General features: G+C 49.0%; 1 protein-coding gene across 1 annotated transcript in view; it reads right to left on the bottom strand.

Annotated features, from left to right (window-relative positions):
* The window catches only part of TGM2 (transglutaminase 2), a 37,100-nt gene extending 28,308 nt beyond the window's left edge, over positions 1-8,792 (bottom strand). Inside the window, exons 1-2 of the mRNA XM_004370351.2 lie at positions 8,713-8,792; positions 4,946-5,125 (exon numbers count right to left, since the gene is read on the bottom strand). Coding sequence (XP_004370408.1) covers positions 4,946-5,125; positions 8,713-8,722 — 190 coding nt within the window. The 5' untranslated portion in view covers positions 8,723-8,792. The remainder of the gene's footprint in view (positions 1-4,945; positions 5,126-8,712) is intronic.
* Positions 8,793-14,521: the final 5,729 nt, after the last annotated feature.

Genomic DNA, 14,521 nt, shown 5'->3' with positions numbered 1-14,521 from the left:
TGTATTCAGGAAACTTCTTAGCTTTGGTTTAGTCCAGTTGTGCTGACTTCCCCTGTAGTGTGGGCTGTCCTTCCCTTCACCTAAGATAATTCTTGTCTATTATCTAGTTAGTGTATATTCACAAATTCTTAATGAAGATCAACTGGAGCCCTGGTGGTGCAGTGGTTAAGAGCTACAGCTGCTAACCAAAAGGTCGGCAGTTTTACTTTGGTGAGTGGTGTCTGGGGACTTAAAAGCTTGCAAGCCGCCATCTAAGATGCATCAACTGGTCCCAACCCACCTGGAGTAAAGGAGAATGAAGAACACCAAAACACAAGGAAAGTATTAGCCCCAGAGACAGAAAGGGTCACATAACCCAGAGATTCCATCAGCCTGAGACCAGAAGAACTAGATGGTGCCTGGCTACCACAATGACCGCCCTGACAGGGAACACAACAGAGAGTCCCGGATGGAGCAGAAGAAAGGTGGGGTGCAGAACTCAAATTCTAGTGAAAAGACCAGACTTAATGGTCTGACTGAGACTGGAGGAACTCCAGAAAGCATGTCCCCCAGACTCTCTGTCAGCCCAGAACTAAAACAATTTCCGAGGCCAGCTCTTCAGAGAAAGATTGGACTGGACTGTGGGATATAAAATGATACTCGTGAGGAGTGTGCCTCTTAGCTCAAGTAGACACATGAAACTAAATGGGCAGCTTCTGTCCAGAGGTGAGACGGGAAGGCAGAGAGGGTTAGGAGCTGGTTGAAAGGACATGGGCAATCAGGGGTGGAAAGGAGGAGTAAGTATGCTGTCACAGTATAGGGAGAGCAATTAGGGTCACATAGCAATGTATGTATAAACTTTTGAATAAAAGACTAACTTGAAATATAAACTTTCACTTAAACCACGACAATACAAACAAACAAAGAAAAGGTCGGCAGTTTGAATCCACCAGTCGCTCCTTGGAAACCCTATGGGGAAGTTCTACTCTGTCCTGTAGGATCGCTATGAGTCAGAATCAACTCGACGGTAACAGGTTTGGTTTTTGGTTTTAATGAGGATCATCTGGAGCAGAGCACAGATCAGACACTGTTCTAATGGTGTGATCAGCACGTGTTTATTATTTACAGAATAAACAGGACAGGGATGAGTAGAACAGCACACATCATCATCAGCCTAGGTTCCCTGAAGTTAGGCTCCTGTCCACAGGGTGATGTTAGATCGCATCTAAGCATGTCCTAGTCTACATCTTAGGAGAAGAAGGCCTAAATTCCTCTCTCCCAGATTAAATACTAATCGGGCAGCCATGTCTATGTGTCAAATAGCATGTACAGAGAACAGGTAGGGGAAGGGGTAATGAAAGGGAGGTAATGAAAGGTAGAAAGGAGGTAATAAAAGTGGAAAGCCCCCTGCAGGCAATGGACACCATTTATTGTGCCTGTTCAGAGTGGGCTAGGTTTACTGGCACCAGAGAATAGCCCTTCCTCCTTTACCCCACTAAGACAGCTTAACAGAGTTCTGAGTTTCTTCAGAGGGCAATTATCTCCTGCTAAGGCACATACTTTACATTATCTCCATTAGCAGCTATTATGTCCATTAGCAACTAGGGAGACAGTGAAGGGACAATTATAATATAGCACATCTGTGCATCCAGCACCTGGCCAGTAGTAAGTGCTCAGTAAACAATAGCTACTATGGTTTATTATTATCACCACCACCTCTGAGCGCTGTTTTGAAGATTCATGAAAGAGTCCATAGAAAGTATTTAGGACAGTGACTACCAGTTGCCATCAAATCGATTCTGACTCATGGCAACCCCATGCGCTGCAGAGTAGAACTGCACTCCATACAGTTTTCAAGGCCATGACCTTTCAGAAGCCGATTACCAGGCCTTTTTTCCGAAACACCACTGGGTGAATGCAAACCGCCAACCTTTTGGTTCGTAGTCGAGCACTTTACTGTTTGTGTCACTCAGGGACTTCAGAACAGTGACTAGCTCATGGTAATTATGTAGTAAATGGAACCATCCCCAATGTCATCAATAGGGACCATCAATAATCAGAATTCTGAGGACTGGAGAATGGAATGTAAAGACTGCCTTGTTTGCCTGCTCCACTTTACAGACTTGGAAACTGAGGCTGAGAGAGGTAAAGTTGGGGTGACCACACATCTCAGTTTGCTCAGGATGGTCCCAGTTTATGCCTGTGGCCCTGGCATAATTCTTAATGGCACCCCTTTCATTCCCAGAAATGTCTGTGTTCGGATAATCAAATTTCTCGTCACTGTGGTAACGGGCCTGGGCCAGGTCCCATAGCCACTGTCACTGTTGACATACCACCCCTGGAAGACAGGTCAGGAAACACATTTCCCTCTTCCTCTGTCATGTGGTAGCGGTGTGCACACACACACACATACACACCCCTTTCTTCCACAGGGCGCTGGAGGGTGGGACGTGGGTGCGCTGTCCACGCGGCCCACCGCTGCTCACATAAGCTGGCTTTGCAAATTCCTTGGCTGCGTTTCCATGCTCTACTCTTTGTGGGGCCAGGGGTGCCACGGGGACCATTCTGGGTTGAAATGACCCTGGGGACCTGGAGGGGCCTGGCCACAATTTTGGACCATTGTGGCAAGGGGCAAGGATGAGGTGGGTGAGCGGAACCTTCCAGAGTAAAGCCTTCCATTAGCCTCCTAAGGGTTCCTCTCACCCCTCAGGCTGACCTCACTCCCTTTCCACACACACCCCAAACCCTGGCTCACTTGGAGGGAAGCGGAGCTTTATTCTAGCAACAAGGGTGATATCTGTGCTGTGTGGTCTGTACTCTGTAACAGAGCCTGTTAGGTCTCGACCTTTCTGGGAGAAAGTACACAGCAGCTGGTATGTGGGGCCAGGTCACACACTCCATTTGCTGAGTGAACTTGGCCTGTCCTCTCCCCTCTCTGGGCCTCAGTTTCCCTGAGCTGGTGACAAGTTAGAATGTTGCCTCACGGGCACAGGCCGGTTGCTGAGCCACAGCCCCATGGGAAGCCCAGGCTTGCCCAGATTTGAGGTCAGGTCCCAGCCCCCAGCCAGAGATTGAGGTGGGGGCCTGGCTTCCTGGTATTGTCCCTCTGGCTTCCCCAGCCCCGAGAAGTTACTGGAATCAGGAAGCCATGTGCACCCACCCAGAGATACAGGGGCCCCCATGGCCGCCCGCAGGGGCTGTGACCAGGTCAGGTTGGCTATCGTTTGAGATAAGTCAGTGGAGACTGGAGAACAGAGATTAGCTGCTGGGATAGGAAGGTCGATTGCCACCCGCAGCCCAATTCTGAACTTGGAGCCCTGATAACCTAACGTCAGGCTTCCCTGACAAATGGAGGAGGAGAAAGAAGAGAGGAGACACCTCGAGAGTGAAAGAAGGAAAACGGTGGGAAATCACAGGCTGCTTAATGGTAGCTCATCTACCATTCCATTTAACAGAGGAACAAACTGAGGCCTGGCAGGCACTTAGGGTGAATAGGTAAGTGTGCCTGCTGTGGGGTCACAGTAATGAAAACCCTTCAACGTGGGGTTTGAATCCTGCTTTGTCCCTAGCTCACTATGTGACCTGGGCAAGTGACTTGACCTTTCTGAGCCTCAGTTTTCCCATCTGCAAAATGGGGCTCATTATGCTTCCAAGCTGGGAGAAATCAGGCGCTGCATAGATGTTGGCTGTTATTTTCGCCATCCCAAGCCTGACTTCCCGGGGAGCCACATCCAGCCCTTAATCACGTACTCTAGCCTTCCATTTTACAGAGGTGCAAACAGGCTTGAAAATGCGGAGACTTGCTGGGGCTCCTTTGCTCTGTTAGAAAGGGGTCCAAGAGTGGTGTGTGTGTGTGTGATGGGGGGTGGGGATCTTCCTGGGTAGTGGGTGTGTTCCTGCCAGGAGGGGAAGGGGAGGGAGGAAAGGGATGGAGGGGATGTCCCTGGCTAGCCTGCAGGCACCGTGATAAGCCTTATCAAATAGCCTCCCAGGTAAATATGAGCCTCAGCCAGGCAGCTGCAGCTCCTGCTTGCTGCTCTCTCTGCCCTTGGAGACCTCAGAGCCAACTTTTCCCACTCTTGAGCCAGAGTCCCAGCCAGGCAGCCCCTTGCTGACCTCAAGGAGTGGTTCCCACTGGAAGCCAAATGAACTGATTTGGCATTCAAGGCTACTTTCCCAGGACCCAACGACAAAGAAGATTGGGCACTGGGCGTCTGAGGGTGGGGTGGCTGGGTGGCAACATTCCTTCACTCATCCCTGTAACCCGTGGAGCGACACCAGCAGCAGCTGCTAGTGTCTACGGGCACTACCCCCATGCCAAGCCCATTTCACTAAACAATCCTCTGACCTGGGTGATTTTTAGATGGTGAAACTCAGGCTCAGAGAGGCTAAGCAACTTGCCCAAGGTCACACAGCAGGTAGGCAGGCCAGCTCACACGAGAACCCAGGTCTGTCTCTCCAGACCCCAAGCCTGAAGCATCCTCCCAAGAATGGGAGAAGGAACCTCTGGGACACAAAACTGCCTACTCAGAGTGCTGGAGCCAGCTGGGTTTTCTCCCGGCCACCCAGACCTAATTTGGGCCTAATTCCTGAGGTATGGTTGGGTTGTGTGGCTTTGGGGAAGTGGCGGTTGATAAGAGGTCAGAAAGTTGTTTTGATGTGGAAGGAGAGGTCAGGATCTTGATGGCTTTTGAAGCAGGAAGCTGACCTCCTAGTCCTGGTGATACCAGGCTTTGAGGAACCCAGGTGTTCAGGGACACAGTTTTGTTTACTGTGTTGACCTGGGGTTATAATGCTCCTTTTTCTGGGCCTCAGTTCCCTCATCTGTAAAATGGGGCTAATGGCGCTGTGAGGCCTGGTGGGAATCTCCCAGGGGAAGGTCACCTGTTCCATTCCCTGTCAGGGGACAATGAAATCACAGAACAGGACAGGTCAGAGTCAAGAGGAGGTAGGGTAGGGTACTCACCGGTCACCACGCTGAAGGTAAGGCTGTCCACACTGGCCTCGTAGGCACGGCCCTCGAAGTGCAGCGTCAGCCAGAAGGGCTGGCCCCGCCGCACCACCAGCCTCTCCCGGCACAGGTCGGCCGTGTGGTGGTCACGGCCATTGGTCTCCAGCTCCAGGTCACATCTCTCCAGGACCAGTTCTACAGAGACAGTGGGAAGGGCATGAGCTGTAGCAACACAGCCAGCCAGGACCCCTAGTGATGTGCCCACGCTCCCTGGATGCGGGGGTCCTCAGGGCCCTCCCAGCCCTGGTAGTTGATGGATGTTGGGGAGGGTAATCCCCTCCTCTTAGGGTTTGTTCTCTACCCCCCTCTCCTCGCTCACCCAGCCCCCGACCCCCACACACAGGGGCTGGTGGGGGCCGGATCTCCCAAATGTTTTCAGTCACAAGGCTGTGCTCACTATGGTGTGTTGGGAGAAGGCGCTCCCACTTCCCAACTGCTTGACCTCAGGCAACTCAACTCTTCTGGACCTCAGTTTCCTCATCTGCTCATCTGTCACAGGTGGAGAACACTAAATAAGACCTACCTCACAGGGCTGTTGTGAGCATTAAATGGACTAATACGTGCCTGGCATATAATAAATGCTCAATAAACAGGAATTATCATGTCCTTATTAGAGGGTTCTCTTGGGTAAAAGGAGCCCTGCTGGCACAGTCGTTAAGAGTTTGGCTGCTAACCAAAAGGTCAACAGTTCAGATCCACCAGCTGCTTCTTGGAAACTCTGTGGGGCAATTCAACTCTGTCCTATAAGGTCACTTTGAGTCAGAATTGACGTGATGGTAACAGGTTTGGTTTTGGTTTACTTTTCTTAGGTCAAATAGGGGTAGTATTTGGTACAGGTTATTTACATAGGCTTTGCCTCTAGACTGAATTTTCAATTTACAGGAAACACAGGAAATTGTTAAACACACCACCAGGACACAATGAGCAGCATTCTTACATTCACTGGGAAACGCAAGGCAAAGAATCTGGTTTCTTCTACAAATAAATTGCAAGGAAAAAAAAAGTTGAAGTTCTACTCTGTCCTAGAGGGTCGCTATGAGTCGGAATCGACTCGACGGCAAAGGGTTTGATTTTTTTTTTTAAATCCTTTAGAGACACTTAATGAAATATTTATAGATGAAATGATATGACGTCTAGAATTTGCTTCAGAATAATACATGTGGAGGGATGAAGTGTGCACAGGACAGGAGTGGTCATGGGTTGGTGGTGATTGGGGTTGGATGATGAGAACATAGAGATTTCTTACGCTGTTTTCTCTTTTATGTATGTTCAATATTCTCCATAATAAAAGGATTTAAAAAAAGACAGGAGTCTTTCAGACTTGGATTTGAGTTCTGCTGTGCCACTGTGTGGCCCTGGACAAGTGTCTCTCCCTCTCTGTGCTTCTTTCTCTAAAGCCTCCCAGGGCTGCTGTGAGGTCTAGGAGAGGATGTTCAGGACATCCTCTCCCAGGCAGGAGGTTGATAGGTGAAAAGTCTATTTATAGCTTCAGAGGTAGCTGAGAACAAGGGCAGGGGCAAGGCTGACAGCTTGGTGGGGGCCTGAGGGCAGCACAAACAAAGCCAAGGTCAATATCAGGAAGACCTTAGGATTGGGGGAGTAAGCAATGTAGACTCGCAGAGTTGTGGGGCCATTGGAGAGCGTGTGGTCCAACTGAGGCCCAGGAGAGGGATTTGCCCAAAGTCATCCAGCAAGTTGGTGCTTCCAGTGGGACTATGGCCCAGGTCTCCCACCATGGAAGATCCCAAAAGTGATCCCAGCAAATAATGTGCTAGGTGACATGGCAAGGGCTTTTCCATAGATTGTCTCAAATTACACTTCACAACAACTCCACTTATACAGGTACTGGCACTATCCCTGGAGCCCTGGTGGCGGTGGGTAAGAGCTCAGCTGCTAACCAAAAGGTCGGCAGTTCAAATCCACCAGCTGCTCCTTGGAAACCCTTTGGGGCAGTTCTCCTCTGTCCTACAGGGTCACTATGAGTCAGGATCGACTCGACTGCAATGGGTTTTGGTTTTGGTATCACTATCCCCATTTTGATACCAAAACAAAAACCCATCACCATCAAGACGATGCCCCATTTTACTGAGGGAGAAACTGTGGCCCCAGGTCCCATAGTAAGTGGCCACTTTGGGATTTAAATCCAGGACTGTAGAACTCTGGAGCCTGCACTGGTAACCCACTCCTCCCAGAGTTTGTGCTCTACCTCCCTCCACCCTCATTCCCCTCTCTCCTCTCCATGCCCTGTGCTGCTCTCCAGCCTGGGAGGAGACAGTTCTGCACGTCCAAAGCATAGGGGAAGTCGGCCCCCCTACCATCACAGCAGGAGAGACCTCAGCTGGCCCCAAGGAAGAACTTCCTGCTGGCCTGCTGGGGTGAGGAAATGCTTTTGGGAACTTCAACCTCAGAGAAACTTAAGCAGGGAAGTGACCACTGTGAACCCCCGGACCTGGAGAGATGGCCAGAGGTGGCCAACCCCTAATCTGGGGCAGACAGGAAGCTTTCTCCGGCTATTGTCTGAAGAAGATTTTCAGGAAATCATGAGCTGTTCCAAAGGCACAGAAACAGTGGGGTCTACAATCAGGATTTCTGCACTGAGAAGGGACCTGAGGTCTTCTGGGCCAGCAGGACCCCTGTTGGGAGTGACCACTGCAGCAATGGGGCAGTGGGCTCGTCATAAGTGGCATCTCCAGGGTCCACAGCCCCACTGAACCCCACCCTGAGCTGGCTTTCGACCCCTCCCAGCACTCTGGGGAGCTGGGTCCCAGAGAGGGACGGGCGGCATGAGACCACACAGCAGGTTAGGCAGAGCTGGGCCACAATTCCCTCTGCTCATCCCTGCCTGGTCCTCCCCACATGCCTCTCCAAATTCCCTCTACCCTTCTTGTGAGTTGTAGCAGACTTGACCCAAGGGCCAGCTGGGAGCCTGGGTCCAACAGCGTTAGTGCAGGGACATCCTTCATTGTAGAAATCCCTCCCTCGGGACCTAGGACAGTGCTGCCACTGTGTGTGTGGCAGGGGGCGGGAAGGATACTATCTGAGCCCCTTCTCCACTCCTCCCATCCCTCACTGATGTGCCCAGGGCTGGCATTATTGTCCCCATTTTACAGGAGAGGAAACTGAGACTCATCAATTGATCAAGGACTAGGGTTGCGGAACTTCAAGGCAGAAAGGGACCTAAGAAAACATGTCTGAAACCACTCCCCCATAGTATGCTGGAACTTCCTCTCTGGCCCCTGGACCTAGAGATCAGTCAGGCTTGGCTTACATGCCACCACGGATGGCAAGCTCACCCCCTCCAGGCTGGCAGGGACTAATCCAAGGTAAGTGTTCTGAGGTCAGGCCAGCACTCCCTCTGTAGCTTCATGACACCTGGCACACGGCAGGGACTAGGTCCCCACTAACTGACTGGGGACAAGTGACTATGTTTTGCGCTTTACAGTTTACAACACTACTTCACATTCCACTGTCTCATCTGATCCAGGGAGGAAGGGGTTAATGATTATGCCCTGGGAATGCAGAAACTGAGACCTCAAGCAGCGCTGGGACTGGAACCCAGGCACAGCTCACCGGCCCAGCACACCTGTTGCTTTCCAAATTGAGGGCTTATGGATCGAGTCCCAGCTGAATCCCGTCCCCACTGTACTGGCGGGACTGAGACCAGGGTGGCGCGGCCAGGCCTGCGGTCCCGGAGCGGCGGCGGCGCTGACCCCGATACTCACCTTCGGCCATGGTCAGGCGGTGGCAGTGGTTTCTCTGGCTTGCAGCGAGATCCTTGACGAACCGACCGCTAGTGGCGGGCACTGCGGGAACGGCGCGCGGCGTTAACCTATAGCCCGCTTTGGGGAGGGGCGGGGTGGGGCGGGGCCGCGCGGGAGGGCGGGGGCCTGGCGAAGGCACCCATTGCCCAGTCTGCGACCCACGCCCGCCGCCGCGCGGCTGGGGCGCATCCAGGGGGCAGAGCCCGAGGGAGGGAGGCAGCGGCAGCCGCGCAAGGGCGCCCCCTGTGGGAGCGCACGGGGTGCGGGGCTGGGACAGCGTGGACAGAGCCACACAACTAGACCTGGACACGAAGACATACCTGGACGAAAAGAGAGACACAGAGACATCTGGACACAGAAACACACACAGACACACAGAACACCTTCAGACAGAAACAGACATGGACACACAGAGCAGGACACACAGGCCCACTTGGGTGCACAGACACGGACCCACAGTCAGTCAGCTCTGGGATCACACACACACACACACACACACACACACACACACACACTCAGACACACAGAACACCCTCAGAGAGAAACACAGACATGGACACACAATTACGCCAGGACACACAGGCCTGCCTGGGTGCACAGACACGGACCCACAGTCAGCTCTGGGATCACACATACTCAGGTACAGATACGTGTGAAGCAGGCACAGACACTATTAGAGACATGTGGAGACACACTTGGACACAGACATAGGAGACAGACCTGGACACACAGACACAGTGACATGGACACAAAATCAAATTAGCTTCACAGAGACACATAGCAACAAGTGTTTATTTGGACAGGTGTCCAGATGCACTGGGACTCACATACACACACAGGCAGACTACACAGACATCCACACACCATCAGATGTGATGCAGATAAACATGTCATTTCAAATGGAAGAGGAGGGACACACACGCAAAAGACACACCAAGATGCAAATATTCATGGATATACATGCACGTGTACACTCACATATGGACATGCAGACATGCCCACAAAGACAGACCGACACACCCACACCTCTTCCCTGAGCTAAAACCTGGGTAATCCACCCATCCCATCATTCATCCATCCACCCATCCATCCACTGATCTTCCTTGAGGGCCCCCTGTTTGCCAGGAGGAAGCACAGTCAACCTTCTAGGGACTCAGCCTCTGTCCCTTTGAACTTGGCACCCCATCTCCCACCCTTGTCCCTTTGGTCCCCCAGTCTCCTATGCTGCCTTTACACACTGTGAGGGCCTGAGCAGGGAGGGTCACTGGAGAGACAGAGACCCGTGGGCCTCCCCCAGTCCCTTTTCTGGAACAAAGTTCCACATCTATTGACGGATTTGAGCTATAAAACCGCCCCAGTTTTCAATCTGTGTGACTCATAACACAGAGAATAAAGTCATGTTGTTTAGTGGATATTTGTCCCTAGGTCAAATAGGCCTTAGTGAATGAACTCATGAACACAATCTTGGGCCCCTGCTGACCGTAAAATAGCTCCATGCGGCAGGCACTTTCATTGCCCCATTTTACAGATGCTGTTGCAGAAGCTGCTCCCTGCAGCTCAGAGGAAGGAGCAGTGTGGTTGAACGTCTGTCAAGAGGCCAGGATTCGAGTTTTCACTCTGCCACTGACCAGCTGTGTGGCCAGAGGGAGGTATTTCAGCTCTCCAGGCCTCAGTTTCTCTCTCTGCAAAATGGGAGTGAGATTCCCTCTCTCACAGGCCTGGAGTAAGACTCAACTGAGATGGCTGAGGTTGGACACCTGGTACTTGGTGATGCTTGATAACTTTGGTCCCTGAGCCCCTGAGCTGAAGTGCCAAGTGTCCCAGAACCCAGCCCTGAGGGACGGGGACCTCAAAGAGGACAGTCAGGCTTTGCGGAAGTAAGGCTACAAGCTATAATGTTCCCACAAGTGTCAGTCCCTGCCCCAAATTAAAGGATGGATTTTGTCTTTGTCCATCCTTTTCCATTTGAAAATGACATGTTTTTCTCCACTTGGTATTAATTTGCCTTTATAACCCCCAGCCTGGGACTCCCCGGAGGACAGGAATCCACTCAAACCTTTATACACTTCGTCGTCATGGTGCCTGGCATAGTACCTGGCTCACTGCCAGCACCAGGAAAAGGTTCATTCAAAGGATCATCCATATTCTTATCAGCAGCATCCCCATAGTTATTCATGTTATTCTGTCCTCTCCCAGACCTGGACTTGATTCATCTCTCCTAGTGGGTGTGCAGACGGTCTGGGTTCAAATCCTGGCTTCCTTGACACATAGGCTTGGGCAGGTCACTTAACCTCTCTGTGCCTCAGTTTCTTCATTTGTAAAACGAGGACGATAATAGTAGCCCCTGCACAGGGTGTGGTGAAGACAGAGGGAACTAATGCATGGAGAATACTTAGAACAGTGGCCAGCATACACTCAGCACTCAATAAATGCGAACTGTGAGAAGAATACCCATCAGGTATTCCTGGTGCCCAGAACAGGGCTTGGCACAGAGCCGCAGGCTTTCTGGGTCCAGCCAGCTGCCTCCACTTCCTTCCTCTCTGCCGTTCTGTGGAAACTGTGACCACTTGAGTAATGCAATGATTTGGGCAAGCCCAGAATGTCCCAGCCAGGGCCAGAGCTGGCTTCTGGGAAGGTGGCAGGCAGAGAGGCCAGAGCCCAGGCTTGTCCCAGAGACCTGATTCCAGATCAAGTAACCAAGGGGCCCTTGCCCCTCTCTGGGCCTTGCCTTCCCCATTTGTCCTGCCTTATCTTTTTTTTTCTGGTTAATTGTGTGTGTGTTTTTTTTTTTTTTTTTTGTACTTTAGATGAAGCTTTACAGAACAAACTAGCTTCTCATTAGTTAGCACATATATTGTTTTATGATATTGGTTAACAACCCCATGACGTGTCAGTATTCTCCCTTCTCGACCTTGGGTTCCCTATTACCAGCTTTCCTGTCCCCTCCTGCCTTCTAGTCCTAGCCCCTGGGCTGGTGTGCCCCTTTAGTCTCATTTTGTCCTACCGGCCTATCTAATCTTGGGCTAAAAGGTGAACCTCAGGAGTGGCTTCATTACTGAGCTAAAATGGTGTCTGGGGGCCGTACTCTCAGGCTTTCTCCAGTCTCTGTCAGGCCAGTAAGTCTAGTCTTTTACTGAGTTAGACTTTCGTTCTACATTTTTCTCCAGTTCTGTCCAGGACCCTCTATTATGATCCCTGTCAGGGCAGCCGGTGGTGGTAGCCGGGCATCATCTAGTTGTGCTGGACTCAGTCTGGGGGAGGCTGTGGTAGTTGTGGTCCATTAGTCCTTCGTACTAATCTTTCCTGTCTTTAGTTTTCTTCATTTTCCCTTGCTTCCAAAGGGGTGAGACCAGTGAAGTATCTTAGATGGCTGCTCACAGGCTTTTAAGACCCCAGACGCTACTCGCCAAAGTAGAATGTAGAATATTTTCTTTATAAACTATGTTATGCCAATTGAGCTAGATGTTGCCTGAGACCATGGTCCCCACAGCCCTCAGCCTGGTAATTCGATCCCTCAGGGAATTTGAATTTGAACATGGAGCTTCCATGACCTTATTCTGAACAAGTTGTACTGGCTTCCCCAGTATTGTGTACTGTCTTATCCTTCACCAAAGTTACCACTTATCTATTGTCTATTTAGTGTTTTTCCACCCCCACCCCTCTCCACCTCATAACTATCAAAGATTGTTTCTTTTTGTGTGTAAACCTTTTCAGGAGTTTTTATAGTAGTGGTCTCATACAGTATTTGTCTTTTTGTGATTGACTTATTTCACTCAGCATAATGCCCTCCAGATTCATCCATGTTGTGAGAGACTTGGCAGATTCATCGTTGTTCTTTATCGTTGCGTAGTACTCCATTGTGTGTATGTACCATAGTTTATTTATCCATTCATCTGTTGATGGGCATCTAGGTTGATTCCATCTTTTTGCTATTGTGAACAATGCTGCAGTGAACATGGGTGTGCATATGTCTATTCCTGTGACGGCTCTTATTTCTCTAGGATATAGTCCTAGGAGTGAGATTGCTGGACCATATGATATGTCTATTTCTAGCTTTCTAAGGAAGCACCGTATCATTTTCCAAAATGGTTGCATCATTTTGTATTCCCACCAGCAGTGCATAAGAGTTCCAATCTCCCCGCAGCCTCTCCAACATTTGTTATTTTCGGTTTTTTTTTATTCATGCCAGTAATACCGGGGTGAGATGGTATCTCGTGGTTTTGATTTGCATTTCTCTAATGGCTAGTGATGGTGAGCATTTCTTCATGTGTCTGTTGGCCACTTGAATGTCTTCTTTGGCGAAGAGTCCATTCATTTCCTTTGCCTATTTTTTAATTGGATCATTTGTCTTTTTGGTGTAGAGGTGTTAGATTTTCCCGTAGATTTTAGAGATTAGACCTTTGTTGGATTTGTCATAGCCAAAAACTTTTTCCCAGTCTATAGGTTATCTTTTTACTCTTTTGGTGAAGTCTTTTGATGAACATAAGTGTTTGATTTTTAGAAGATCCCAGTTATCTAGCTTATCTTCTGGAGTTTGTATGTTGTTAGTTATGGTTTGTATCCTGTTAATGCCATGTATTAGGGTCTCTGGCGTTGATCCTGTTTTTTTCTTCTATGATCTTTATAGTTTTGGGTTTTATATTTAGGTCTTTGATCCATTTTGAATTAGTTTTTGTGTATGATGTGAGGTATGGGTCCTGTTTCATTTTTTTGCTGATGGACATCCAGTTTTGCCAGCACCATTTGTTAAAAAGACTGTCTTTTCCCCCATTTGATGGACTTTGGGCCCTTGTTGAAGATCAGGTGACTATAGGTGGATGGATTTACATCTGGGTTCTCAATTCTGTCCCATTGGTCAATGTATCTGTCATCGTATCAGTACCAGGCTGTTTTGACTACTGTAGCTGTATAGCAGGTTTTGAGGTCATGTCATGCAAGTCCTCCTACTTTCCTCTTCTTCTTCAATAATGTTTTACTTATCTGGGGCTTCTTCCTTTTCCATATAAAGTTAATGATAGTTTTTCCATCTCTTTAAAGAATGTTGTTGGTATTTGGATTAGGAGTGCATTGAATTAGTATACTGCTTTGGGTAGAATTGTCATTTTCACAATATCAAGTCTACCTACCCATAAGCATTGTATGTTTCTCCATTTATGTAGATCTCTTTTGGTTTCTTGCAGTAGTGTTTTGTAGTTTTCTTTGTATAGGTCTTTTACATCCCTGGTTAGATTTATTCCTAAGTATTTTATTTTTTGGGGAGCTATTACAAGTGGTATTGTTTTCCTGATTTCCTTTTTATCGTTCTCTTTATTGGTGTATAGGAATCCAACTGATTTTTGTACGTTTATCTTATATCCTGCTACTCTGTTGAATCTTTCTATAGAGTTCCAGTAGTTTTCTCATACAGTCTTTTGAGTTTTCTATATATATTATCATATTATCTGCAAATAGGGACAGCTTGACTTCTTCATTACCAGTTTAGATGCCCTTTATTTCTTTTTCATGCCTTTTTGCTCTAGTTAGGACTTCCAGCACAATGTTAAATAAGAGTGGTAATAAAGGACGTTCTTGTCTTGTTCCTGTTCTCAAGGGGAAAGTTTTCAGACCCTCTCCATTAAGAATTATTTTGGCTGTTGGTTTTGTACAGATGCCATTTATTATGTGGAAGAATTTCCCTTATATTACCTATTTTAGTGAGAGCTTTTATCAGGAATGGATGTCAGACTTTGTTGAATGCCTTTTCTGCATCAATTGAGATGATCATGTGATT

The sequence above is a fragment of the Trichechus manatus genome, unplaced genomic scaffold (genome assembly GCF_000243295.1).
Source record: "Trichechus manatus latirostris isolate Lorelei unplaced genomic scaffold, TriManLat1.0 scaffold00008, whole genome shotgun sequence".
NCBI lineage: Eukaryota > Metazoa > Chordata > Mammalia > Sirenia > Trichechidae > Trichechus > Trichechus manatus.
The sequence above is the reverse complement of the archived record's forward strand: the minus strand, read 5'-3'. Positions and strand labels throughout refer to the sequence as shown.